Source organism: Notothenia rossii (assembly GCF_949606895.1).
Source record: "Notothenia rossii genome assembly, chromosome: 7".
NCBI lineage: Eukaryota > Metazoa > Chordata > Actinopteri > Perciformes > Nototheniidae > Notothenia > Notothenia rossii.
In genome coordinates, this window is record NC_136905.1 from 38,244,554 (window position 1) to 38,271,843 (window position 27,290).

Below are 27,290 nucleotides of genomic sequence, written 5' to 3' on the forward strand. Positions count from 1 at the left end.
AATAATTAACATTAACATGTGATCAGACACTCCTTCACAAACAGTAAATTAATGTGTATTCTGATTATTATTAATAATAATATTATCGTTAAAGGTGAACCGTGCAATTATGTTATTCAGGAAGTTTGTATCAAACAAGTAGCCCTTCGTATCACTCAGTACCCTTGAAGTAGCCCTCGGTGACAAAAAGGTTGGTGACCCGTGTTTAAACTTTAGACCCTACTGCCCTAGACGCATGCTCTCAATAGGGAAGTCACGCTTTGGGAAGAGGTGTTTCATTTCACAGATCCACCTTGATTCTTGTTGTGCTGGCTGAAGGAAGAGGGGCTGGGGTGTTCAATTCAGAGGATGAAGAAGCAGAAAAATAACTTGTTTTGTAAAACGGGCAGCACGTCAGTTTCAAGGAAAAGATGACACCGTGTTTATGCATGATATGCAAAATATCTTGAAGCCCTACAACCCAAAAAAAAGATTGTGTTAAAAATATGGCAAAAAGTCGTAATATTGTATAATGTATTGTTTCATCGAAACAGTGTTAAAATCACAAACTTGCCTTTTAGAGTCGCAGTCTTTTACAAAAATTCTGTTTTGTTAAGAGCTACCAAAAACAAAGTAAACATCGCAATTATTCCCAAAACAAACTGGGAATGGGGACATCGATAACATATTTTAATGTTTAATTTTCTTCAGGGCTACCGTAGTGCACATTGATGAACACTTTAAAACAAATATAATGCTTACAAGTGTAAATGAGCCGGATTTTATCTCTGAGCTAATTTCCATCTATAGCCCCGTCACATACAGCATATAAGAACATGACATTTATATATATACATACAGCAAAAATAAATACATGATATGCAGAAAGAGCATGAGCAGCATATTCAAGGATGGTACAGTGGTGGTATGACTGTGGCTTTCTGTCAAACACCTGGATAGCTCTCTTGAACAGCTGTTCTATGGGTTTCAGGTGTTTGGCACAAGCAAACGACCAGTTTGTAAAACAGTATTCAATGTGGGATAGAATCATACAGTGGAGGTATGACTTTGCAGCATTGACAGTTAAGAAAAAGGTATAATTTGTTTAAAATGTTGCAAGTTGAATTTCATGGTATTGGATACTTTCTGGATATGTTTCTTAAAAAGTCAAGAGCGAGTCCAATATGACACTCTCTGTTCAAGATACTTGCACTGGGAGACTATTTCTATTTCTGTTCCATTTAAAAATACATTGGATCCTTCGATCCTTAAAACTAAAACACTGATGGCTGGCTTACGCTACAAACTTCATCACCTTTTAACAAGAGAGTAAGTATATAAAACGTTATTTTGTATATTTTACACATCAGCAGAAACAGAGAGAGATGGCAGGACACTGTGTTTTAGAGAGAACCCCTCCCCCCTGCGTCAGCAAACGGCTTGCGCGGTGATACCATCGCCCAGATGGTCCGCTTTTAGTTTCCCAGACGGTGCTTGTCAGGACTCTTTTCACTTCTGGCGGCGGCGGGATATTTCCTTCTTCTTCCTCCACATTAAGGGGTAACGATGAAAACTCTTCTTTGATCTCGCTTTTTGTTTGCGTTTCTTTGCTTTTTGTTGCAAATATCATGTACACCGCTGGTTTCAGAGTATTTTCTTGATGCACTACTTCTTCCGATACAATGGTTGCGTGGAGATCTCTGGAAGACACCAGAGTTAACACAGCCCAATCTGTTGAGGTCAACGTCGCTTTAACACTGTGGGGTCCATACGTTTCTCCATTCTTCAGATTGTAGAAATGCAGTTCATTCGCCATATAGTTGAATACGTATCCCCAAACATTTTCATTTTCCAGAAGCCATTTTTCTTCAAGATCTTCGACCGGAGGTGTTTGAACCCGGCACAGATACTGCATCCGTTTCTTGATTGGCGCTCCGGACGGATGGCGGTAAGTTGTCACAGGCGTCTCGCTGATTAAACCCATATCGAGGCGTCTCTTGGCCATTTTTTCTTTTTGGAAAGATGACTTGATGATTGGAAATGACTGGCTTTTTATCTGCACGGGGTTCTTTTTTTTTTATCTCACTCCACCCCCTCGGTCTTCTGAAATCACATAATTGGGGCGGGCCCTTCTGTCACTTTTATGCATACTAATGTGATGGAAGCGGCATTTTGTTTTAATAGACTTGGGGGCGGGCCCACCTGTCACTTTTTATGCATACTAATGTGATTGAATTTGTTTTTATTATACACCATAAGGCGCAACAGTGGGGGCTTTTCACACCTGTGAATACACATCACCCCCCTCCTATCGACGGATCTCACACCTACTTGGGATATCACACCTACTTGAGATCTCACACCTCGAACAAAGGGGAGGCGGGACTTAGCTCATTAGCATAAGTAGGGAGAGGTGTGACCTGTCACAGCACCTGTCACTTTATATGCATACTAATGTGATTGAAGCGGGATGAATAATACTACTTACAACACTTTAAAGTAACAACACTGAATAATTAACTGTTTTAATAATTTTCTCTCAGTAATCACTCAACTACTGTCTTTCAGATAGCATTAAGTAGAAAAGATCCCCGATGCTAATGTGGCGTTTGCCTACCTCCCACCCCCTTAGCACCTGGTGGAGGGGGCGATAGGCTACTCTTCAAATGTTTAACAAAATACTTACCATGACTACTCTTACTGTTTAACCAGACCCGGCATCATGGCCCGCCCATCCAGGATTTGGGCCTGCTGTTTTAATCAGGGCTGAATACAACATTTTAATTGTTTTATTATTATGTTTATTGTTGTTATTTGTAGGGCTTTGTCCTAATATTTATTTTTGTTTTAAACTATGTTGAAAGATTAGTTTAATATCATTTTTTTATTTTGCTTTGAAATTCTGAATGAAAGGCTGCGCGCGAGACTGGTTTTTCGCTGGGTTGAGTCGTTTGGGTTTTCGAGTGAGATGCGGCACAGCAGCCTGTCAGTTTACTCTTGCTAGGTTAGTTTGGCTATTATAATTTATATTTATCTGCAACAATGGATATCAGGAAGTGGTTCATGAAAAGAATATGGCAACTCAGCGCCAGATGCAGGCACATTAGAATAAATCAGTTACGTTACCAACGAGCTAGCAAGCCAGCCAGGGATAAGGGAGGCTGGCAATCAATTGAGAAATGGACTCTCAAGCCGGCTCTCTCACCGGCTCTGTGCGCAAGCAGACCGCCGCACACGCTCTCTGCCTCGTTCAATCTCTCTCTCTCTCTCCCTTTCTCTCCATCGCTCAACCTCACTCCACCCTGTGTGCGCTCCTCAAGTTTGCCTGCGTGCTAAGCTTGCCCAAGTTGGGACAGCGTTACAAATGTGCCACAAAACCAACCAATGGATGTATAATAAGACCGTCAACAGCCTTATGGCGACCTAAAATCTATGACCTAAAACCCCTCTGTTTCCGTAACAACAATTCACGAGCGCCTCCCTCACCCCCCGTTGACAAATCTCGAGCGTCGAACAGCACCCCCCGTTGACAATTCAGATTTCCCGGGAAATGTAAGTTTCGGGGTGGGCCCGCCCTGGTAAATCAAAGGCCCGCCCAGAGACTTATGTCTGGGGTCTGTGTTTAACATTTTGACAAATGACAAGGCTAAGTAATGTAATGTCATGCTAACCAGGGCTGCCAACATTTGAGTTCAGCTTGGAATGAGATTTTTTTTTTTTTGGTGAACCGAAAAAAGAAACGATCATGTGTACAGTGTTACAAATGTATTGAACATGTACAAACTAGGGTTTCCAATTAATGTACGGGGCGCTACAGTGGAATACGCACATACACAGTGTACCCGAGACTCTTACAATGAAGGCTCGATATTCGATAATCAGCTCACAGCATATAAAATGGCATATAGGTGTAAGCAGAGGTAGAGTGCTATTTTATAAGTGGGGGGGGGCGGTCCTCACCTCGTCTAGGGGGGTCCGGGGGCATGATCCCCCGGGAAGATTTTTTTTTTAAATATTGAAGTTAAATGCATCAATCTGGTGCACTTTGAGAGCAAAATTAAGAGATCTATGGTACTTCTCTCAAAACCCATATGAAACATAACTAAACAGATTTTCTTTTTCTTTATGGATATTTTACAAATCACTCCCCTTTTAAACTTCATTCTTGTTTTACTGTCATATAGTATTTCATAACTGTTACTTTTACTCTCATAAATGGTGACCAAAACGTTTGACACCAACTGAGATAACTAGACTAAAGTTAACTAAACACTCAGAGAGTCCCTTACCTCACTGAGCTGTAGTTATCTCTCAGTCTGACAGGAGAGAGCACTCACTCTCAATGTTTTAGAAACAGCTTCTAATATCCGTTAGTGCAGCTAGCTAATCAGATGCTAATAATAATAATGCAAATAGTGAGTTTGGTAGAAATATAGGCTACTTTATAATAGTGAAGTTATTTAAGATGATGCCATAGTTATTGAAGATGTTACATTATAAATATTCCCCAAAATTATTAAAAAGCATATTCTTCCAAACTCCTTGCTGTAGTATGACACACAGGAGACTATTGATGTGTGTAGTGAGTTTGGTAGTAATAAGCTGTATAATACTGATTGAATATTATTGTATTCTCTTTTTTCGGAGTTGCACTTTGCAGACGGTCCCTGAGCACTCGTTTCTTCTCCGGCTGCGAATAGAGACCAATATGTCCAGCTCGGAGGACGGCGCATATTGGCTTTTTCATATCAAAATGTGATTGTAGTTCGTTGTCAACCTTACCACGGTACTTAGGAGACATCATTTGTATCTGAATAACGTTTTTTTAATGAGTTATTGATCCGTGAAATCAGAATCTCGCAATATCGTTCCAACTTTACTGAACTAAGCCAGAAGATCGTCTCATTTCGTATACTGCTTGGTTTGCTGTTCCTTCACTTTTTTTTATATTTATATACATTTATTTTGGACGAAAACTTAGCGTGAGGAAAGGCAAGTGTGGCGCGAGTGCGTGAGATATGGCCCGTCCACACACAGACATGAAAAAAATCTTGAAAAATCTTGATGCTGGGCATGTCTGAAGCTTGGCGATTTTTTGTGAGCAACACGACCAACAACCAATCACATGAGTCTCCCGCCCCCGACATACAAAGCAATAGCAATGTTAAAACGAAGTAAACTGGATATAAACTCCCCAAACAGGCGAAAACCTACCAGTTTCACCCACTGTCTCTGCCACCTCCCTCCATGCCTGGTTCTTCCGGTTTGTATCCCGGTAAATAGTTCTGGTCGTAAAGAACCGGGTGATTTGCTACCGTAATTTCTCATTTGGAATATTGCAGCTTGCACGCGGTTTGATTGGCTAGCGCTTGTACTGGCGGGATTTGCATAAACGGGATTTGATTGGCTGATGCCAGCTTCGAAAGCATCGGGAGCATCAAAAGTTGAACATTGCTCAACTTTTGAAGCCATGCTCCGCTCCCCACAATGCAGTTCGGCGAAGATTACAAATCTTCTACGTCACCCCATTCAAGTGAATGGAGGAAGCTTTGAAAGATTTTTTCATGCCTGTGTGTGGACGGGCCGTCACGCTCAATGCGTTGGCAGCCCTGTGCTAACTAACGTGCTCGCTACTAGCTAGGTAGCTAACTTGACTATGGTCTATGCAAAACATGTATATTACCTGATATGTTTGGTCCTGGTCCTTTCACCAGACGGAAGCGATAGAACGAGCAAGTGGAATGATCACTTTTGTGATTACAACCTGGTACAAAGCACACAGGCATCTTGTAAAAGTGAATTTATTGGAGCAATCTCTTATATTTATTGGAGGGAATAAATCAGTTATGAGATCTTCTTCTTCTTCTTTGCTTTAATTGCGAGTCGCAACCAGTCTTGGAGCATTATCGCCTATGACATCACTTACGCGACCCAGAATGCGATTTGGGATTTGTAGTCTTTCTAGTTACGTATTTTTCATAGTCTTATATTTCAACAGTTTTACGACAAACTGTGACTTTTTGTACATGGAAATGATTGTTTAAGATTGACAAACATCATATGTGTCATTCGTGGCACAATTCAAACGGGATCAAAAGATAACTTTTCTCTCTCCATTGACTTCAATGTATAATTTTCCGCTTCCGGGGTTCCATGGAGGCTCCCGGAAGGGGAGGGACTTCGCCTCTCTATAGACTGGGCTCGCCCCGATTGGCCGTTTACGTTTATGCAACTCAGTAGGTGAATGCTCGCATAGCATGGTAGAGAGAGTAGTACTCATTGCGGCTTTCACACCAGCGCTTTTCCCTTTCTAGCTCCGAGCGGGAGCTTTTCTGGTTCAGCTCCGGTTTCCCTTTTCTGCTCCTGCTCTGTTCACACCGCCCAGAACTGCCGCTGCTGCGTCATGACGTCACCGTTTACGTGCCTGCTTCATAAAATCCAAACCGCGCGGAAATCCCTCACATCGACACATTACAACAACAATGGCCGATTGTATTGAAGCGCTGTTCACTTTGGTTATCCTCTTACGAAACGAAATGGGAGGAATCCCTATCCCTGCCCCTGCCCCTGCCCCCGCCTCGACGTAAGATACCTCATTCACACCAACGGTGTTTCAGGGCCGGTTCGGAGCTGGAGCTTGAAAAGCACCGGGTTTTCCTCTTCACACCGCAGCGGAGCAGCCTCTTAGCTCCGGAATCCGGTTCGTTTCAAGCACCAACAAATTGTCCGGCCAGAGCAAAAGCACCACATACGTCACGCTTACGTCGAGGCGGGGGCAGAGACAGGATCAACTCCTGAACAACAACAAAAAGCCTGCGTTTTATCCAGTTTGTACACAACGATGGAGAAACTTAACAAGAGTTTCAGAGTTTCAGTGTTTCTGCCATAGACTGTATATATAAAGGTTTCTGCTCATGGCGAAGCAACGTGTCTGCGTGTTAAGGTGGAACCTGAGCATAAAAACTATAAATATTAAACTTTACTTCACGTGTTCATTTGAAAACAGCTGTTACATACCTGGGTGAAGGTTACAGTTCATTTAAATGAAAGATACAACGTTACTCCACACTCATGGTTCAGTCCACCTTAAGAAATAAGAACGACCTCGGAAGCAGTTGTGTTTTAAAAAATTTTTTATTGACACGAGTACACTTTTTTATAAGAATATAGTCCAAACCACAGAAATGACACGGGAAAAGCTGCAGATAGAGCCATAAGAAATGAATGCAACTGATTTCATCCGCACGGTTTGGCTTTATGAAGCAGGCACGCAAACGGTTACGTCATGACGCAAACGATGACGCAATGAAGCATTACCAGCTATGATTACCAGTCGGACTCTGGGCGGTGTGAAAAGAGCCAGTGCTAAACCGAAGAACCGGTTCTGAACCTGAAAAGCTCTAGCACGGAGCTTGAACCGGAGTTGCGTTGGTGTGAATGAGGTAGAGTATAGAGGTTTTTTTTTATCATTACATTACATTGCATTTAGCTGACGCTTAAGTGCATTCGACCAACAAGATAAAAACTTGAAGAAATACAATACAGACTTGAAGAAAAACAAAGACAAAGAGAAATTGAAGGTAAGAAGTATATAACGTAATATGGTAGGTAATATGTAATATGTTCAGTGCCGTTGGTACATTAGTTCAAACAGTAACAACGGACTATTTTTCTTAGCGGATGGATGTCAATTTAAATCAATACATACAACTATTTCACATGTACAATATTTTCTTAGCCCTAATACTTAATACTACTTATTTCGTTTTGATTGTTATATTTGATTATATTATATATTATCAATAAATTATATATTATATATCAATATGATATACTTTTCTATATAATAGATTATCAAAAAAAGTATTTATTAAGTAAGGGATAATGTGCAGCAATCACAATCGAGTCCACAATCGAATCCATAAAGACAAAGTAAATCTGTTTACAGTTGTTTCATATGGATGTTGAGAGGTATCCATATATCTCTTCATTTTGCTCTCAAAGTGCACCAGATTGATGCATTTAACTTCTATATTAAAAAAAAAATCACTCCAAAGGGAGTGCTTGTTCTTCCTTCTGTCTGTCTGTATCTGTGTATTCTCATGTTCCGATTAACCCAGCCAAATTGTTCTTCTTTTGTGTCTATATCGACGCTGGGATCTTGAGTCGAGGCTGATCCTCTTGCTGTGGTCCCGCATCCTGGATCCTCTATGCTGAGTTCTGGATTAAGTCGTGGACTTCGGGTCGTGGCTGAACCTGTCTCTGCGGTCCTGCCTGGGTCTCGTCGTGCTGCCTCCCTGAAGGCTCCCACAGGATTGTTGACATCTTCGTGGATTCATCCTATTATTATAGACGCATGCATTTCCTAACATTCGGTCTGCCTATGTTGTAAAATGTATTATTCTCTTCTACGGCATCTATTGCACGTCTGTCCGTCCTGGGAGAGGGATCCCTCCTCTGTTGCTCTCCCCGAGGTGTCTCCCATTTTTCCCTTTAAACTGTGGGTTTTCTCTTGAAGTTTTTCCTTGTATGATGTGAGGGTCTAAGGACAGAGGGTGTCGTTTTCTTCTCATACTGATATTCTGAACAAACTGCTGTTGTATTAGCTGTAAAATGTCTTTTCTGTAGGGTATTTTTATTATTTGTACAGCACTTCGGCTCGACCAAAAATCGTTTATAAATGTGCTATATAAATAAAACTTGATTTGATTGATTTGATTTGATTTGAAAGGGTGTGCGCCAAGGTTCCATATTAGGACCAATAATTTCACCATATACGTAAATAATCTCTAATAATTTTTCAAATGCTGCTTTCCATTTTTATGCAGATGATACTATTATTTATTGTTCATCCTCTTCTAGAGCAAAGTCTTGATTTCCTCCAGTCTGCCTTTGATGTTATTCCATCCCATTTATCTCAACCTCAAGTTAGTATTAAATGCAGACAACTCCAAACTCATGATATTCTCAAATGGCAAAAAGTTAACTTCTTTTCTCCCCAACATTTGTACTGTTCAAGGGACTGACATTGACATTGAAAGGGTCACTACATACACATATCTAGGTTTTATTATTGATCAGAACTTATCTTTCAAGTCACACACTGAAAATGTTGTTTTAAAATTAGGTTTCTCCTTTCAGACAAGGAAACATCTGATCTCTGCAACGTTTTTACCAGTATTGGATTCTGGTGATCTGCTTTACATGAATGCCTCTGACCAGTGCCTAAAGAGTTTGGATACTGTGTACCATTGTGCATTATGTTTTATTACATATATATATATATGTATATATATTTTGAGTTTGGAATAAATATGCACTTTAGGAAAATGATTAGTTGGTTACTGTTCGTAAAAAACAGTAAGGTTAATACTGGATGTTTGTTACACTTGGATATGTTTTCTGTAATACTTGTAACATAATTATTCTCCAGTTTATGCATTTGAGTGAATTGCAGTTAATGCTCGACATTCAATTCAAAACCTTTATTTATCCAGGTAAAATCCCATTAAGATCAATGATCTATTTTTCAAGAGAGACCTGCAGCAGTAGGTTCCACATGAAGACATAAAAACATAAACAACAGAACAACAAAAGGACATCATACAGCAAAAATTACAGGGATTACAATTTACATATCTATCCACATGTACAGGTACCAACAGCATCTGATTGTGGAGCATCCAACCAAGCTTTAAAAACATGTAGTGGTACCAGCTTGGTAATTTTCCATTCTTTATGCAGACTGTTCCAAGTTAGTGGAGCTGCACATCTAAAAGGTTTCTTCCCTAAGACAGTCCTAGCACTTGGCACATTTAATAAAACCACAGCTGAGATCTCAGGCAATAAGTACTTTCAATTTGCCGAGAGCTCAGGGAGCAGATATAAGATGGTACTTTATCCAACATGGCTTTGTAAATGAAAATGTACCAGTGACTGAGCCTCCGTACAGTAAGTGTTGGCAAAACCGCCTTGGTTTACAGTGTACAGTGATGCGTAAGTGCTTTACAATTTGTCACAAATCTTAGTGCACTGTGATAGTAAAACCTTATTGTGGTGTAATTATTAGGGCTGTCAGTCGATTAAAATATTTAATCGCGATTAATCGCATGATTGTCCATAGTTAATCGCGATTAATCGCAAATTAATCGCACATTTTGTATCTGTTCTAAATGTACTTGGAGGAATATTTTTCAAGTTTTTAATACTCTTATCAACATATGAGTGGACAAATATGCTTTATGCAAATGTTTATTATCATTTGAACAATGACAAATATTCTCATGAATATTAAACACAACAACCTCTGAACATTACAAATATTCGCCTCAATTCAATCTGGAACCTCTCTCATACAATAATACAGAACAAAGTGTGTGCGTGTGTGTGTGTGTTGTTGGGGCAGAATCTCAGTTCCTATATGAGCGGGTTCTCAAAAGAAGGAAAAATTCAAAGCAGCCAGGATAACGGTTAAACAATAATCTGCTTTAATGGTAAAACATACAAATACATCACCGAATCACGAAGCACTCTGCAGAGTACTCCGGGCTCAGGTTCTACCACCGTGTGAGACACGTCTCAGGAACGGCAAGTCAAAAACAAGAGCGCCGATCTTCAAAATGATCACAACATTTATACACAGAGTTCCCTTCTGAGCGTGCTAGACAGTGAGTTGGCAGTGTTCCATTGGTCGGTTTCCCTTCTGGGCGGCATCCCAGGTAGTAAGTCAGTTTGTTGATTCCATCTGTTGCTTCTGTGCGCGTGTGTGTGTGTGTGTTTCTGTCCCTCTGCCCTTAGGCAGATCCCCCAATCAATGATTTGGAGTCATGACAGAGGACTCTTTGACAGGACACATACTCATTCCCCCTAAACATCTTCAACACACACAAACATCGTATCATGTATCTTATCACACAACAGTCACTTGTTTTTCTTTATGAAAGCCATATTTGTAAATATCCAAACGCCATCGTCCCATGACAGTCCCCGAATCACCCAACCAACATAAGCTAATTGTTCTTGTGGCTTAATGGCTTCCCTGAACTTCCCTTCACCCCAAAGTCAGCTTACTAGGAATGAATACATTTTATTGATAAGCTCAAAAGGACGTTTATCTTATTTACTGCTGGGTGACCCAAGTCTCAAGGCCTGCAGGATGTGTAGGAGATAAATCATTAATTCTACAAGACTTTAACTGCCTTATATCTGAAAATGTATCCGGGAATTCCCCTGTTAATTGCAAGGACTATTGATAATTAACAGAGAGACCCTAGGGGCCTCTTCTTGGTATCTACTAGGCAGAAGTCACTCAATGCAGAAATCACAAGTTTAACACACATTCTATATAAGATGACATTAAAATGAATATACCAGATTGAACTTTCCTGCCATAACACGTTACTTTAATCCTTCAAATAATTCAAATAATACTTAAATTCCCCCTTTTGGTCTCACCCCACGAGACCAACTCACATAAGAAATTTGAAACATAGCTACTGTCATTCTTTTCTACTGTGTCTGTCCCCCAACCTTAAACCTTTGGGAACAGAACACAACTTTCAATGTCAGTGAAGGAACTATCAGAGTGAGAGTCTGAGTGCCAGAAAGCAGCATCCTTGCGTGTTGTTGAATCCTCAGGGCCCCCCTCCCCCTCAAAGGAATACGCCAACAAGGGCAGCTGATAGGGAGGGGGAGATGCGGCCTTTCCTTCAAAGGTGGAATTGATTAATCTGATCAGAGAGAAGTAGACTCCTCTGCTGCCTCGAGAAGTCCCCCAGCCCGCTGACGCCAGCTTCCGAGTCGTCTGTTGTCGGGATGTCCGCGAGATCCTTCTCCTCCAGTCCGCTGATGACAGCTACCGAGTCGTCTGCTGTAGGGATGTCATCGTTGATGATAGCCAGGTCCGTCCTGATGTCCTCCATGGTCCTAGCCGGTGATTTCCTCGCCGCATACTGGCTCCAGTAGTACCAGATGTCCCCCTTTGCTCCTCGGCGGACGGCATTAGATGTCCTCTGGGTCACTCTGTAGAGGCCGGGGAACCTGGGGTTGAGCCACCGTCAGCCAGACGAACTCCGCTGTGTCGGCCTCCTGCTCCTCGGGTCCCCCTTTTGGCGTCAGCAACCTGTGTGGAGAAATCTGATACCCACCCCTCTAGTCTACGCTCAGGGCTTCTGGGCCCTCAGGTGTTTGACCCACCACTGGTAGGCTGCTTGGAGCCTGTTGGTGGGGTGTCTTAAAGCAACAGCTGTCTGTGAACAGGTTTTCTAAATTAGTTGCAGACCTCCTATCTGCCAGTGCAGCTTCAGAATCTTAATACTTGGCCTGTGTCAACAAAATAAACCCCAACATCTTCAGGTGAACTAAATAACATATCTCAATAGCTCTGAATTTCTGACAAGCATCTGTGTTATTATAAATGAAATCCTTGAGATCCTATTTAAAATCTAAATATAATATGAACTGCTAATGTCTCTGGTAAAGAAACACACTAATGTTATGGATTAAAAACAACAAAAAATGATGATACTGACAAAGTGAATAATTTCCTGGTGATACTGCTTCTACCTGTCAGTGCTTAGATATTATCAAGTTGAAAAAATGAATACAGAAATCCAACATACTGTCATCAAATGTCTTTCTATTATGAATTTAAATTAAATGTACATCCCAATAATGATCTAAACCAAAAAGTCTATGGCTTTTACTTCTTTACCAGGCTAGTTACAAGATGTTGTCTAAATTAAATTCTATCTCATTACATTACTATGTTTTAACTTAACTGTAATATGTTCTTTCTACATTTCAAACCTCAGTTACTTTAATACCTGTTGAAATATTACAAAATTGTTTTCATTATCACAGTTCACCTTCTCATTCTCATTCTGGAATTACCTCTCTCAGTAGCCCCTTGGCCACTGATTCTGCATCTGTGTCACCTGTTATAACTCAATCAATATTAGAAACATGTCAACATTTTTTATGAAACCTCTCGTTTCCCTTGGAGCTCCAGAATAATGTGTTAGTCTAAAAACATGCTTGGTTAGTTATTGTTTTAGAATCATGCAGTTACACTGATCACATGCCGGCATTCCATTCACACTCACACGGTCAGGTTTTAAAGTCAAGTTCGGTCAGCCCCAGAGTCAGTCATTGATAGTGCTTTTCTCAAGTCACACTGTCAGTCAGGCTCAAAGGTCATTTGGTCTCAGTCTTTTTGGCCATGTGTCGTGCTCTGCAGAGACTTTAATATTCTACTAGCTGGAGTTGTACTAGTGACATCATTGTGTTGATGTCAACCATTGCAACAAAGTTTTTCTCGTGTTCGCAGCACCATTTTCTTCAGATGTTTAACAAACAAATTATCAATACACTTTATTAATATACCGCCCCTAGGAAACACAATACCTGACAAATGTTCATGCAAGGCATTCTTAAGTGAACCTGCAGAAAACGGCCTTTTGAATTAATATTCCAAATTAATCAATAATAATAATAATCCATTTTATCAAATTTGTTTACCCTTAGAAGTGAACATACCTCATAATGTTACATCAGGATGTTAAACTAAGCGTTGGCCAAATCAATCATTATTACTGTTTCAGATCTAACTGGAGGTTGAACAAACAAAACCTTTTTTTGTTTACATCATGCAAACCACTAACATATTTTTCCAATTTTAGCATCAGCCTTGTTACTCTAAAATTACATCTTAAATAGGAATATTAGAAATGAAACAAATAGTTAATCTTCAGAAATGTTCTCAACAAATGGAGAGTAATGCCATCTCTCTATCTAGTGAATAGCCAACATATTTTAAAAAATTCAGATATACAAAAATAAGCCTAAATACTCTTTTACTATCAAAGTCTAAAGCTAGACCTAAGCTGAACAGTTTTGGTAATGGAAAATTTTATCTAGAAACAAAACAAAACTGGACCTGTGTTCTTATGTGTTCTTCAAAATACATTAGTAAACACCTTGTGAAGTATTCACAATATAACTAATACTCTCTAGGATATGAAATCCATTCATCTTTAACCAGATACTATTTCCCTATTTATTTTTAGTTCATGATAATAATGGTATAACGTCCACACGTTTACCCATAGCTAGTCACTATGTCAAGATTATCATGTGTGACATAATAATCAGAGGTCTTGTTTGCCAAACAAGGATATTAAACTTTAATCTTTTCAGTATTCCAGACCATCATTAAACAATCAGCCTCCTCTCCTAAACACTAAGCATATCGTTCTACACCACCTTCTGGTAAACTCTTGCACAATTATGCTGTAAAATCATTGCATGATTTCTTCAGAGTCTGAACAGACTGAGACCCGCCTGTCTCAAGATCTTGTCATATTGAGAACAGTCAATGATTCATTGTCCTCTTCAGCTGTAGTCAGTGGCAGGGCCCCCAAAAAGCTAGAACCGGCCCTGGTCAGTGGGCTCCATGGAAACTCTCTCTGGCATTGGGATGTCCTGAGGGGGAAGGGACCTCTGGATCAATGTGATACAATCAGCAGACACACGTTGTCCTCTGTACAGCAGAAATCCCCAAAAACTGCAGTACCTCTTCACACCACTGTTGCCTTGACAACGAGGCACAAGCAAACTGTCAAAACCTCCTCAGAGATGCGTTCTTTGCACACTTCTTCTGTTTCTGTAATGAGCAACTTTTCACCAACACACTGATTCAGAGTACAACCCGCACAACTATCCAATGCTGCTGTAATCACAGCAAATCAGCTACTGAGAAAAACTCAATGTAAATCTCTCCCCCAGCGGGTGACAAAGATAAAACAGCTGAGTGTCTATATGGTCAGGAATGCTGAAACATGTGAATGTTAAACCCATTAATGGTAACAGTCTTCCTATTCTTCATTACTTCAGTTCTAAGTTAATAGGCAAAACAAAGACACCTTTCTTAACCACTATAGATTCATCTTTTATCTATTTGCTTATTCTATTCTTTTTCAAATTGTTTATCTAAGTTGTGTGTTACAAGCATGGTTAGATTTGTAACAGAATACAAAACTAACTGTATTCTGCGCTATATATTTAAAACAAATAATCTGACTACAGTTAATGAATATATCTTTGGAACACTTAAAGGAATTATTACAAAATGTAATCTTCATTATTACTAAAGCTGAAACCTAAATAAATCATCACGGAAAAATGTTCTGTCCTTATTACTTAATTGTTTCAATAAAAACTAAAAAGCATTGTGAAAACTCCCATTTTTGAGAACATCTCAACACTTTTATTCCATCTAAGCACGAATGTTTATGACAAACTCGTCCTATTAATCCCAAACGGTCTTTAATGGTATCAATTGTGAACTTTCTTAATATTAATTATAAATGCAACGTATGTTCTCTTTAGAACAAAGACAGGATAGTTGCAGCTGAAACTGGTTAATAGCAATGTTCTGTTAACCTAGATAAGCCTGTTGTTCTTATATCTAGTAAATATATTCGTATCTTATGTTACTCATAAAACAATATGACATTTTCCCGAATATTAGTTAACTTTATATAACATTTACCCTCTCTCTACTTCTCATTTCTCCTGTCTTTCTGTCTCACTGCACCCTGCAGCTGCCGGCCCAAGCTTCTCTCATCAAAACCTCTTTTGTTCTCCAACTGTGTGAGATGGCTTTTAGCCTCGTGCAGCACCTCTGTCATGCTTAAACATTAACAGATTCCCTCTGACAAACTTACAAAAACCTTCTTTTTACTTTCTACTCCTTCTTCATAAACTTAAAAACACCATTGTGGTGGATCGTTTACGTTTTCAGTTTCCTATCTACTTTAAACAACCATCAACTGAGAGTAACTGTATATGATAACAACTCCTAAATAACCTCACAATATATATTTCTTCCAGTGAGTTCGTTATTTCATGTCTAACAAATTCTCCTCTTTCCATGTCGTATTCTAGATGGAAAAATCCACCTATCATATTTAATTTGAATAAAACCTTACCCTTAATGTACTTCATATACTCAGTAAATCTCTTTTTACTTTCCCCTAAGGTTACTGTATGTAATATAATTTTCCTTGAAGTATAATTAAGTACAATCCTTAGTTAATGACAAATACCATAAAATTCACAACGCAATGCAACGGTATCAATCAGTTCTCAAAGACTATGTTTAAATAGCAGCAAATCATTGTTTCTTATTTATTTCAATATATCTACCACTTCAAATCACAAATATGGATATGTTCATTTTCAATGTATTTCCTTCCAACTTCAGGCATTAGAGAAAAAAGCAAGCAGACACACTCCGGGCTGCTGCTGCTGCTCTCGAGAGGAAAAAGGGGGGGGGGGTCTCACAGACAAATACTGACACCCCCCTCTCTCCCCCGCTGCAGCTCTCAGCCTTTTTAGGAGAAGGGGGCTTCCTTCACACAATTAACACTTCTGCTATCCTTTTATTCAATTTTTCTGCTTGAACCTACTGTTCTCGTAAGCTCTTAACTCACGCTCCTCTCGTTCAAATTCTCCCTTCATTATGACTTTGTATCTATTCATCTGACTTACTGTCTTTGCTTCCAGTAAATATTCACAGACTTCGTATCTATTGATCTGACTTACTGTCTTTGTTACCAGTAAATATTCACAGAAAATATTCCCCGTACAGTCTATTCAGCTTTTATTGTCCGATGTTTATTCCAACAAGTTTAGCGAGCCTCTCAGCGCGCTTCAACACCGTCTTTCAACGATGTGACGCTGACATGGAGTCGTAACCCAGGCTTACAGAACTCTTTATCGTGACGTTTGGCTTTATAGATTCAACCCCCACAGAACAAAGGATTAATGAGGTCCGGTCACTTCAAAATTGCTTTTTGAAGGTTGCGTTACTCCCCTTTGGATTTACTTATAACTCAACTTCGATTCCTATGAACCTAAGAATTATTATTCAGATTTTCCGGATGGGGTCTGAAAACAGCCACTGAACATCCCCCAACGAGTCTTCAGCCGTCTCCTTTCTGAAAAAAGTACGGGGCCTTTCACCTTCGTCTTACATACCTCGTTGATTCACTTTTATGTTATATAACTTTCCTACCTATCTAAAATATGTATTTGTACTGTTACTATAAAAACACTGTAAACTTCGTCTGACAACCCTAACATTTGGAATATGGTCAAATCACAAGTTTCGAATTAAACTGGTATCTGCTCACCTGGTATTGTACAGAGCTCTGTTTTTAGTTGTCAGAAGAGGCCGAGATGTTTAGCCCTGGACTATTCCGTCCGCTTGCCGTTGGTGTTCTCTTCCCTGAAACACCCCACTCAGACACGTCGGGTCACCATTTGTTTTAATGATAACCTAACCCTATGCAAAAAATAGAAAATAAAATATATAATTTGTTAGCCTATGAAGGAGTGATCTTTACTATCACGTCGGAAAAAACGACAATGTCAAGGTCTATGAAGTTCAATAACCCACTAATTTCCTCACGGCTCTTCTGCTTCCTGTAGAAGGCAGATCTTTGTGATAGGCCTGTCCAGATGGCTAGTTTTTGTCTTCACTCGCACCTGACGTACAAGTCTTCTTCTGTCTGGAATGGTTTGTACAATCCTTCCTGTAAGCCATGAATTGCGAGGTGCTGAGTCATCGACTATGAGCACAATATCTCCTGGTATGAAGTTGCGCTTGACATTTGACCACTTCTGTCGCTCCTGGAGTAGAGGCAAGTACTCCTTAATCCATTGTTTCCAAAACAAGTCTGAGATGTACTGAACTTGTTTCCATCTTCGACGAGCATATATGTCCTCTTTATGAAACAGTCCAGGTGGAAAAGATGGCTTGGTTTTTAGCAGCAACAGATGGTTAGGGGTTAGTGCTTCCAAGTCATTGGGATCTGTGGATGCTCTCATTATGGGACGGCTGTTGATGATGGATTCAGCTTCACAAAGAACCGTGTGAAGACACTCTTCATCAAGGTTCTGTGCCTTCAGGCTGAAATTCAGAACCTTCCTCACAGATCCGATCAACCTTTCCCATACTCCTCCATGATGGGATCCAGTAGGGGGATTGAAAGTCCACTTTATTCCTTTCTGAAGGAGGGTGTTGTTGATTTTAGCAATATTCAACCTTTCTATTGCCTCTCTCAATTCACGCTCAGCTCCGACGAAGTTGGTTCCATTATCTGAGCGTAATTCCAATACTTGTCCACGTCTTGCGATGAAGCGTCGAAGAGCATTAACAAAGGAATCTGTATCCAAAGCTGAAGCTACTTCAATGTGGATGGCTCTTACTGCTAAGCATGTGAAGAGAACACCATACTTTTTAACTTTACTCCTTCCTCGTTTGACCTCAAAAGGTCCAAAATAGTCAACTCCAACACGAGTGAATGGAGGTTCATTTGGAGTGACTGTCTCGAGGTAAATCTGCCATCTGCTGCATTCCTGGAGCTCCATTTAGTCGCCGACAAACAATACATTTTGACATGGTTTTCCTTATAGCCACACTAGCACCAGGAATCCAGTATATTTGTCGCAGGCTAGATAGCATGTGGTTACGACCACCGTGTCCCACATCTTGGTGTACTTGCCGTAGAATGATGTCAGAAATGTGAAGGTCTTTTGCCAATATAGCAGGATGTTTAGATTCTTCAGGCATTGCTGCTCTACTGAGACGTCATCCCACTCTCAGAACACCATCTTCAAGTACTGGGTGGAGCTTGTAGATGTGACTAGTCCTTTTCACACCTGCTCCCTTTTGCAAGCCTTTGATTTCATCAGGAAAGCTTTTTCTTTGGCAAAAGCAGATAATTTCTTTCTCAGCGTTTCGGAGGTCCTCAATAGAAAGAAAACCAGAGACCACCTGAGCCTTGATAGTCTGCATTTCCTTTTTTATCTCTCGGTCTTGTTGTTCCTTATTCAAGCCAGACTGAGCAAGAGTCAGACTCAATTGCTTCCTCTTCCGACTAAGGCACAGCAGCAGGTTTTTCAACCTAAGGATCCAACCAACCGTCTTCTTCAGGTGGATCCAAGAAGAGAAGTGATTGATCAATCGGGTTACAGCATCCATCTCTTTTTCAACCTGCACAGCGTTCACATTCAGACTTATCTTGACCTCAGGGTCTTCTGGTGCCATTTCAGAGCCATCAGGGTTCACAGGCCACTGTTCTTCAGGTCCAGTGAGAAACTGAGGTCCAGACACCCATGTGTCATCTTTCAGGAGCGTTTCCACTTTGACTCCCCTGGAAGCCCAGTCGGCAGGATTGCTTGCGGTGGGAACATATCTCCACTGAGATGGATTTGATACGCTGCGTATTTTTTAAACCCTGTTTGCGACGAAGGTTCGAAACCTTAAGGTCTCATTACTGATGTACTTCAGTACGGAAGTACTATCAGTCCAAAAGATGGAGTCTTTAAGTTGCATTTGCAGCTCCTTCCTACACATCTTGTCCATACGACTTGCAACCACGGCAGCCGTCAATTCCATTCGAGGGATGGTTATTGGTTTCAATGGGGCCACTCTAGCTTTTCCCATAATGAAGACAAAGTGCACTTGTCCGTTGATGTTATGTAATAACAGGTAAGTCACTGTTCCATAGCCGTCTTCGCTTGCATCTGCGAAGTGGTGTAGCTGAGCAGAGGTCACTTCCCCAAAATCCACCGGTTTTAGGCATCTGTCTTCTCTTCGAGATTGCAGAGCTCCTTCAGCCAACTTTTCCACTCTTGTGCAGCTGAGGCTGGTATAATATCATCCCAACCAAGTTCTCCTCTGCACAAGTCTTGAAGAATCATCTTGGCTGATAGGACCACAGGTGCCAATATTCCTAATGGGTCAAATATTGAGCTAACCATGGAAAGGATCCCTCTTCTGGTTATGGCTTTGTCCTTGATCATGATCTTGAACTTAAAGACATCTGACTCAACACACCACTGTACGCCCAATGCTCTTTCCACAGGGAGTGTGTCATTATCCAAGTCCAGATCCTTAACTTCTTTTGCTCTCTCCATCAAAGGTATAGCAGCAAGCACGATATGGCTGTTGCTAATCCACTTTGTGAGGTGAAAGCCCCCTTGAGCACAAAGTGCACCAAGGTCATGATAGAGTGCCACTGCCTCCTCCTCTGAGACCACAGATGTTAGACAGTCATCAACATAGAAATTGTGCAGGATGGTGTTGATTACTTTGGGGCTGAACTGCTCCTGATGGTCCTCTGCACACTTTCTAAGGGCAAAACTAGCACAACTTGGCGACGATGTAGCTCCAAACAGGTGTGCAACCATTCTGTGCTCTTCTAAGTTTTGATGATGATCTCCATTTGGCCACCAGAGAAACCTCAGCAGATCTGAATCCTCAGCTGGTACTCAAACCTGATGAAACATGGCTTCAATGTCTGCCATTAGTACAACAGGTTCCTTTCTGAATCTTGTCATGACTCCAACCAGTGTGCTGGTAAGATCTGGTCCCTGTAGGAGCTGCGCATTCAGCGATGTTCCCTGGAATGTAGCTGCACAGTCAAATACGACCCTGATATTTTTCTTCTTTGGGTGGTATACACCATGGTGTGGTATATACCACACCCTGCCGTCACTGCGTTCCAGATCCACAACTGGCACTTTCTCTGCATAGCCCTTCGAAAGGATGTCATTCATGAAAGCGGTGTAATCAGCATGAAATGAAACATCTTTATCAAACCGTCTCTTGAGGCTCAGTGTACGTTGTTCTGCTACTCTCCTGTTGTTTGGCATACTAACATCCCTTTTCCTTAAAGGTAAGCCAATACAGTAATGGCCATCCATCAACTTAGCAGACTTTGTGACGTATTCCATAAAGCGATAGTCCTCTCTTGACGGTCCCATCTGCTCATCCTGACTGCATTCAGGGAAATCAGCCTTTAGCTGCTGCTTCCACAGATCTTCAAGGCTTGCAACGGATATCCTATTGACAGTGACATCTGGCTGTCCACAAGTCATTTCACTACTCCTGTCTCCTCTGAGAGGTCCATTGACAGTCCATCCCAGCATAGTTTTGACTGCATATGGGACCCCGTTTACACTCCGAATAACTTCCCATGGCTCCAGTGCCTCAGGAACATTAGTCCCAATCAACAGTTCCACATCTGAATCAATCTCAGTAATCATTACAGGTTTCAGGTGAGGCCATCTCTGAAGATCTTTCTGCCGAGGAATGTTGCCTCGATGAACTGGCATAGTTTTCTGGGTGTAGGTGTCAGGCAGCTCACAATAATGACTGCTGTCTAATCCAGCCACATGCAGGTCAGAAACAATGTGACTTCCAACTATTTTCTCCTGACCCATTGTCCGAAGGAGAATGTCTGTTCTTCTTCCCCTGAGATTCAGTTTTTTCATCAGCCGCTCCGTGCAGAATGATGCTGAGCTCCCAGGATCCAGGAAGGCATATGTTATTAATGTTTCATGTCCCTTCTTAGACTTTACTTGAATAGGCACTATGGAGAGAGTACAATCTGGCTCACCGGCCCCTGTAAGACCACTGGACTGAACGGGGATCAGAGCACTGCTTATAGCTTTTCCTTTAGCTTGCGTTGTGTCAGTTTCTTTCTCTTTCTGATAGATATGAAGTATGCTTGGGTGCTTCAGACTGCATACTTTGCACGAGAGGCGTTTCCTACAGTCTTTACTCATGTGCCCAATACACAAGCATCCAAAACACGCACCATGTTCCCTTAAGAAAGCGATTTTCTCACTATGAGCCTTTCTTTCCAGTTGAAAACACAGATCCAGTATATGTCCACCTTCACAAAACAGGCAAACACTTGTACCTAGTGAGCCTCTCTCATTCATTCTTATTTCAGGTTCCACTTTCTTTTCCGCTGTCGTAATAGTAGTAGCAAAGCTGCTTCCCCTCATCCTTGAACGAGGTTCAAACTTAGCTTTCTTCACATCTTTGTTGGCTGCTGGCAGGGGCGCCGTAAGGGGGTGAAAAGTTAGGATGATTCTAAGGGCCCGTGACTGACAGGGGCCCCAAAAAATGTTAGAACATTAAGAAAAAATGTTTAAGTAACCTTTCATCAATAATTAACATTAATATAACGTCATATTGATGATGTACTCACTAAACTTATGATTCATTTAACTTATTTTCTTCCAAAAGTTAATTATCTAAAGCATCGAACACCCCCCTCTATTTACATGTAATGGTTTGGTCCTGCCTCCAAACGCTGTGCAGCACCACCGGCCCTTTCTAGCAGAAAGACTAGTGAGAGCATGTGTGGAGGGATGCTAGTACTTACGTGTGTACGATGTCTCAACGACTAACAAAGTCAGACTTTCAAGAAAGAAAAGAAAGGAGAGAAAGACAAGAGAGAGGGACTAAAGGGCGACAGTATGTCACCCAGTTTTTCAAAAGAAAAGGTGGGTGTGGTCCATGAGTGGTGGAAATGAGTCTGTTAGTAAATAATAATAATTGTTATGTTTTGCTGACATTAAAGGTGGGGTAGGCAAGTTTGAGAAACCGGCTCGAGATACACTTGTTATATTCCATGCAATGCTCTTAACATCACGATTGCAATGAATATCTTAAAGAGCCTGTGACACGAACCCAACAACTGTTGTGCAATGAAATAGTGGGCTACTAGTAATCTCGAACCGTCAGTTTAAAAAAGAAAAAGCGATACCGTTCCGATAAATATCAATCATTTCGAACATCGCGGGAAAATTCCTTCGACTCATTTTGAGGTTTTGGGGGAAGCCGGAAGTGACGTCAATGCGGGAACGCTTCACTGTGCGGCGAGAGAGCCAAACACGGACAAAGTGTGTTGTCATGCGTAGAAATGGTGAATTACTGAGTTTAGGCACGTTAATAACGTTTTAATGAAGTTGACTACAGTATATTCATATTTGTCAGTGCTTTCATGTCAATTCGGCGAACATAAACATAAATGATCGTGGTGAAGATGATGATTAAATTAGGATTAAAAATCGGTAGTGAGAGCTGCTGAACTTCCTCCCGTCGGATGTGATATAAAAACAAATCGATTATTTTTGTAAACTCAAGTGGATGAAACTACATTTATTAGTGCTTTCATGTCAATTCGGCGAACATATGATACATTAAATGATCGTGAGGATGATGATTTAAAAATCTTTTGTTTGAGCCGGTCTGCATTTCCTGATGAGAAAACAAACCTTAGCTTTTTGTAGTTGCAGTCAGTGGTGTAGTGGGCGTTGGACGCGGGGGTACGCCGTACCCCCACTTATTTGAAGCATGATTTCTTTTTTTAATAGTCTAATACATCTAAAATCATTGCCAGTGTTATCAGTTGCAAGTGTGTGTTTGTTGTAATAATGACGAAAACATAATAGGCAGATTTCACAGTAATTATAATAAAAACGTAGCTCAAGCATTTAAGCAACTTGATTTGAAGCGTGTGTGTGTGAGGGGCAGAACTGTGTGTGTAGGGTGACCAGGTGTCCCGCACTGTGCGGGACTGCACACACAGCATTTTTATTATTTCTCCCACGTCCCACACATTGAGACTATGTCCCGCATTTGAGTGATAGTCGCGCAGAAAGGCCGGATCGGTTCGCTGAAAGCCGGCACCGCCCTTTATTATTATATTGTCTAAACGGCATCATGTAAGTTGCGCTGACAGGCGACACAGAGGTCCCCAAGCCCCCCCCCCCCGTTGACAGTTCACGAGCGCGTCCATAGTGTCTCCCGTCCACCCACCACCCCGTCCACCCAGTAAAAACATCCCCACTACACCACTGGTTGTAGTAGTACACCAACATGGATTAAACGTGTGTTTTTTTTTACCACAATGTTGGGGAAATTAATGGATAAAATGCACGGATTATTATTATTATTATTATTATTATTATTCCCACTCCGATCGGGACACTAGGTCCACCGTTTCCCCGCAGCGAGGCTCCCCCCGTTGACAGTTTACGTGGGCTGGGCTGGGTGCAGTGGCGGACTGGCCATCGGGACGAATCCCGATGGGCCGGTACCGAAGTGGGCCGGTCGGATAAGTCACTAGCACATCCCCCACTCCCCCCGTTGACAATTTACTAGTGGTACCGAAGTGGGCCGGTCGAGAGTCCCGGGCTGATTTTTAGTCCCAGTCCACCACTGGCTACATGACCGTATGATCGCCCATATTGACGCACCTAATTCCTAAACTTCTAACAGATACAAAATAAACCGATCCTTCAGCCTCATATGAGCTCTCAGACACGTTCAAAATTAAACTGTCATCGCTGTCTGAGCTTGCTGCTGTGTGCGCCATCGTGCGTTTACACGCAGATGCTGGGATCCTGAACGGTGCAGCTGGAGCGCTGTGCCCGCATTGACGTCACCCATAATTTGGCGGGACTTGAAGAATCCCCGAGAAGATCCAGGAAATGGTCAACATTGAAGGGCAGATTAATGGTTATCAAAGTACAAATATCCAAAATCAGTTCAGTAACGGTTTTCAAGGGGACAATATTTACTCAAATTGATGGGTTTGGATGATGGGGGAAAATCGTGTCACAGGCTATTTAAGTGCTTTGACAAAAAATCCATAAAAAATGTCATCTGTGGAAGCCGTGGCGCTGTAAAAAGCACGACCACTCATTTTAGCCGGCCCGGCTAAAATAACTGGATGGCCTACCTGCCTGTCAGCCGTGCACAAACTTATCTCATGCCCTCATTGGTCATGTGCGCGTTCGTGTGTGTTGGAGGAGGGACTCTGTAAGGAAGTGGCAGATTTTTTCCGGTTGTGTATTTTAGCACTCGAGCTGGTTTCTCCAAAATTACCTACCCCACCTTTAAGTACTGTTAATATCTTCACAGAAAATTCAGAGGTTTTTCATTTCACTCCTCTTTTAGCTGACATTTAATAAATGCAGGTACATTTTCAGCAGCTATTCATACTAAATCAGTTTTCCCTCCCCCTGGTGCCAGGACCAACAGATCCATCTTTAGGTTCCGCAGCCCTGACCCCCCATAAGGCTTTGTAGTCTTGCCATGCTGTCCGTTGAAAGACAGTTAGCTAGAAAGCTGGACTTCAAGGACTTGATCAGTGACTTTGCCTGTAAGAAGGCTAGGCGCTGGGCTCTTGGTGAGTAAGGCTGAGCCAGGGCTCGTAATAACTGTTAAAGAGCAACTTCCAGGTTAAAGACACCTGTGAATAAATGTGTAGGAAAATGATGAATACACCAGATTTTCAAAAATATATACAGAAATATACACTACAGTGACATCTGGCGTCGTTTTTGGAAGAAATGTTCACTTCCGCATAAAAAAGCCTCTGCACGTGACCTCCTGCGTGTGACGTAACATGGGGGAAACAAGGGGGAGAGCGGCCGGTTTGACGTATTAATAAACATGGATCCAACTGCTAGTTTCGAAACAGAAGACACAGAAAAAGTTGAACATGAATATTCGAATGCATATGACGGACCACAAACTTATAATTATGAGCCTCTAGGCGTCCAAGAGACCAGGAGCAGCCAAGGATTAGAAGAAATAACGGCCATCGGAGAGCAATTGAGCTGTGGTGTGAGGAGAACCAGTGGAGAACTGGGCAGCTATCTTGGTGAGTGACCGGCGTTAGCTACAGAATGTTAGCTAACGTCACATCACAACATTGTGAAGTTAGCTATCATATATCAGGCTATAACTAAAGTAGCATTGATAATATAATAACGTTACTGGCAGGACTGTTGATACTGATCTATAACAGAAACTAATGCGCAAGTATCAGCCGTATCTCGCGTTACCTAATGCAACTCCACACTACGGTGCTGTGTACCGGAGGGGAGACGCGAGATACGGCTTATACTTGACAATCTGGCGGAGAAAGGTTGTGGAGCCTCCGTTGATATGCCGTTGTAAATGGCTTGATGGAAAGCAGGTGTGTAGTCGGGGAGGGCGCACAGCTGATTGCAGCAGGTAAGTGGAGGTTGAGCCGGGAGCCAGGAGTGACAGCCACCACACAAACAACACAGACAGGGGAAAACAAGCAAACACAAAGGAGACGGGTGGAGCAGTACAGCCACTACAGCGTTACCGAATGCAACTCCACACTACGTCTTACGGTGCCGTGTACTGGAGTGGAGAGAGAGAGAGAGCAGAGAAGGCGGGGGGGAGAAAGATGTAATACGGTTTCCTGATAAAGCCGTGGAGAGTATGTGCTGCAGGGAGGTGGATGTACCATGATTACAAATGGTGAAATACAATGTAAAACTACCGAAAAATACCAGCTCACTAAAACACAACCGCTCAACTCAACGCAACTACTAACTATACCCGCGGTCAGAGAGCGGAGATGTTTCCCCTTTGTTATGTAATATGACGCGTATGACGTATGACCTTAAAAAAAAGCCGTTTTTAAGAGCAGAGCTCAAAATGGCTCCTTTCCCTCTGAATTCCTGCCCTTATGTCTCGTAAAACATATCAAATCCTACATTAACTTTTTTTAATTGTAATTTTCAAGCAAGTTAAAGCATAAATGTAGAAAAAAAAAAACCTGCAAGATGCTCTTTAAAGGGCAAGGCTATGGTAACGATATTGGATCACTACACAGAAGATGAATGATGAGAAAAAGACTGAGAACAGGTAATAGGCTCTGATTTAGCACCACCATCAGGCCTTTTCATTTCCATTTCCGTTTTGTTGTCCGTTTACACTTTAATACCCACTTATTTTGTAGTTGGTATGTATATTTAATTAAAAATCTGCTGCTTATGTTATTATAGCATTTTATAAATGATAATATTGGTGTTAATGTTCACTTTATTTTAATGTAAGAGGTCATGTATATTTAAGTTATATTTATTTTGATTTTTGAATGTTCCATTCAAAAACGTTATTAAAAAGGCATGTACACCATAAAAGATGACTATTGAGGTCTATTGTCAGGAATGTTAGTGTTATATAAAATAGTGAATTCTACTGCAGCAGAATTTTGCACGTCTGCACAGTGTTATATTTTCACCGCTCAGTGTCAGTAAATATTGTGTAGTTAGTATTGGACTACTAGATAGATGCAAGCCTGTACAGGTAGAGTTATTTAAAGTATAAATGAGTCGGTTGGGTTCTGGAGGTGTGGTTACAGCATTGTGCTTGGTTGGCGTGGCCTGGGCCTGGTAGTGGGGCCCAATGTGATATCTTTTCATGGGGCCCAAAATCCCTGGCGGCGCCCCTGCCTGCTGGTGGAGTATCCTGTATATCTCCAAACAGTGGATCGCTCACAATATCCACCTGTCTTTCAACAAAGTTAACAATATCCATGAATGTAGCTCTACGGCCCTGCCTTTTCTGTAAGTCATAGGCCAGAGTTCTCCATTTGTCCCTATATTTGTAGGGC

General features: G+C 41.4%; 1 protein-coding gene across 5 annotated transcripts in view; it reads right to left on the reverse strand.

Annotated features, from left to right (window-relative positions):
- Positions 1 to 27,290, reverse strand: part of LOC307046687 (uncharacterized protein) — a 69,310-nt gene that overhangs the window by 32,219 nt on the left and 9,801 nt on the right. For 2 of the 5 annotated variants that reach the window (XR_013810173.1, XR_013810174.1), the window contains exon 2: positions 10,217 to 17,326. Coding sequence is in view for 1 of the 5 variants with exons in the window: in XM_079693190.1 (XP_079549316.1) it covers positions 17,449 to 18,414 (966 nt within the window). In the remaining 4 variants the exon portion in view is untranslated. Of the gene's footprint in view, positions 1 to 10,216; positions 25,779 to 27,290 lie in introns of those variants that run through there. The other 3 variants (XR_013810175.1, XM_079693190.1, XR_013810172.1) reach the window with 3 other exon arrangements.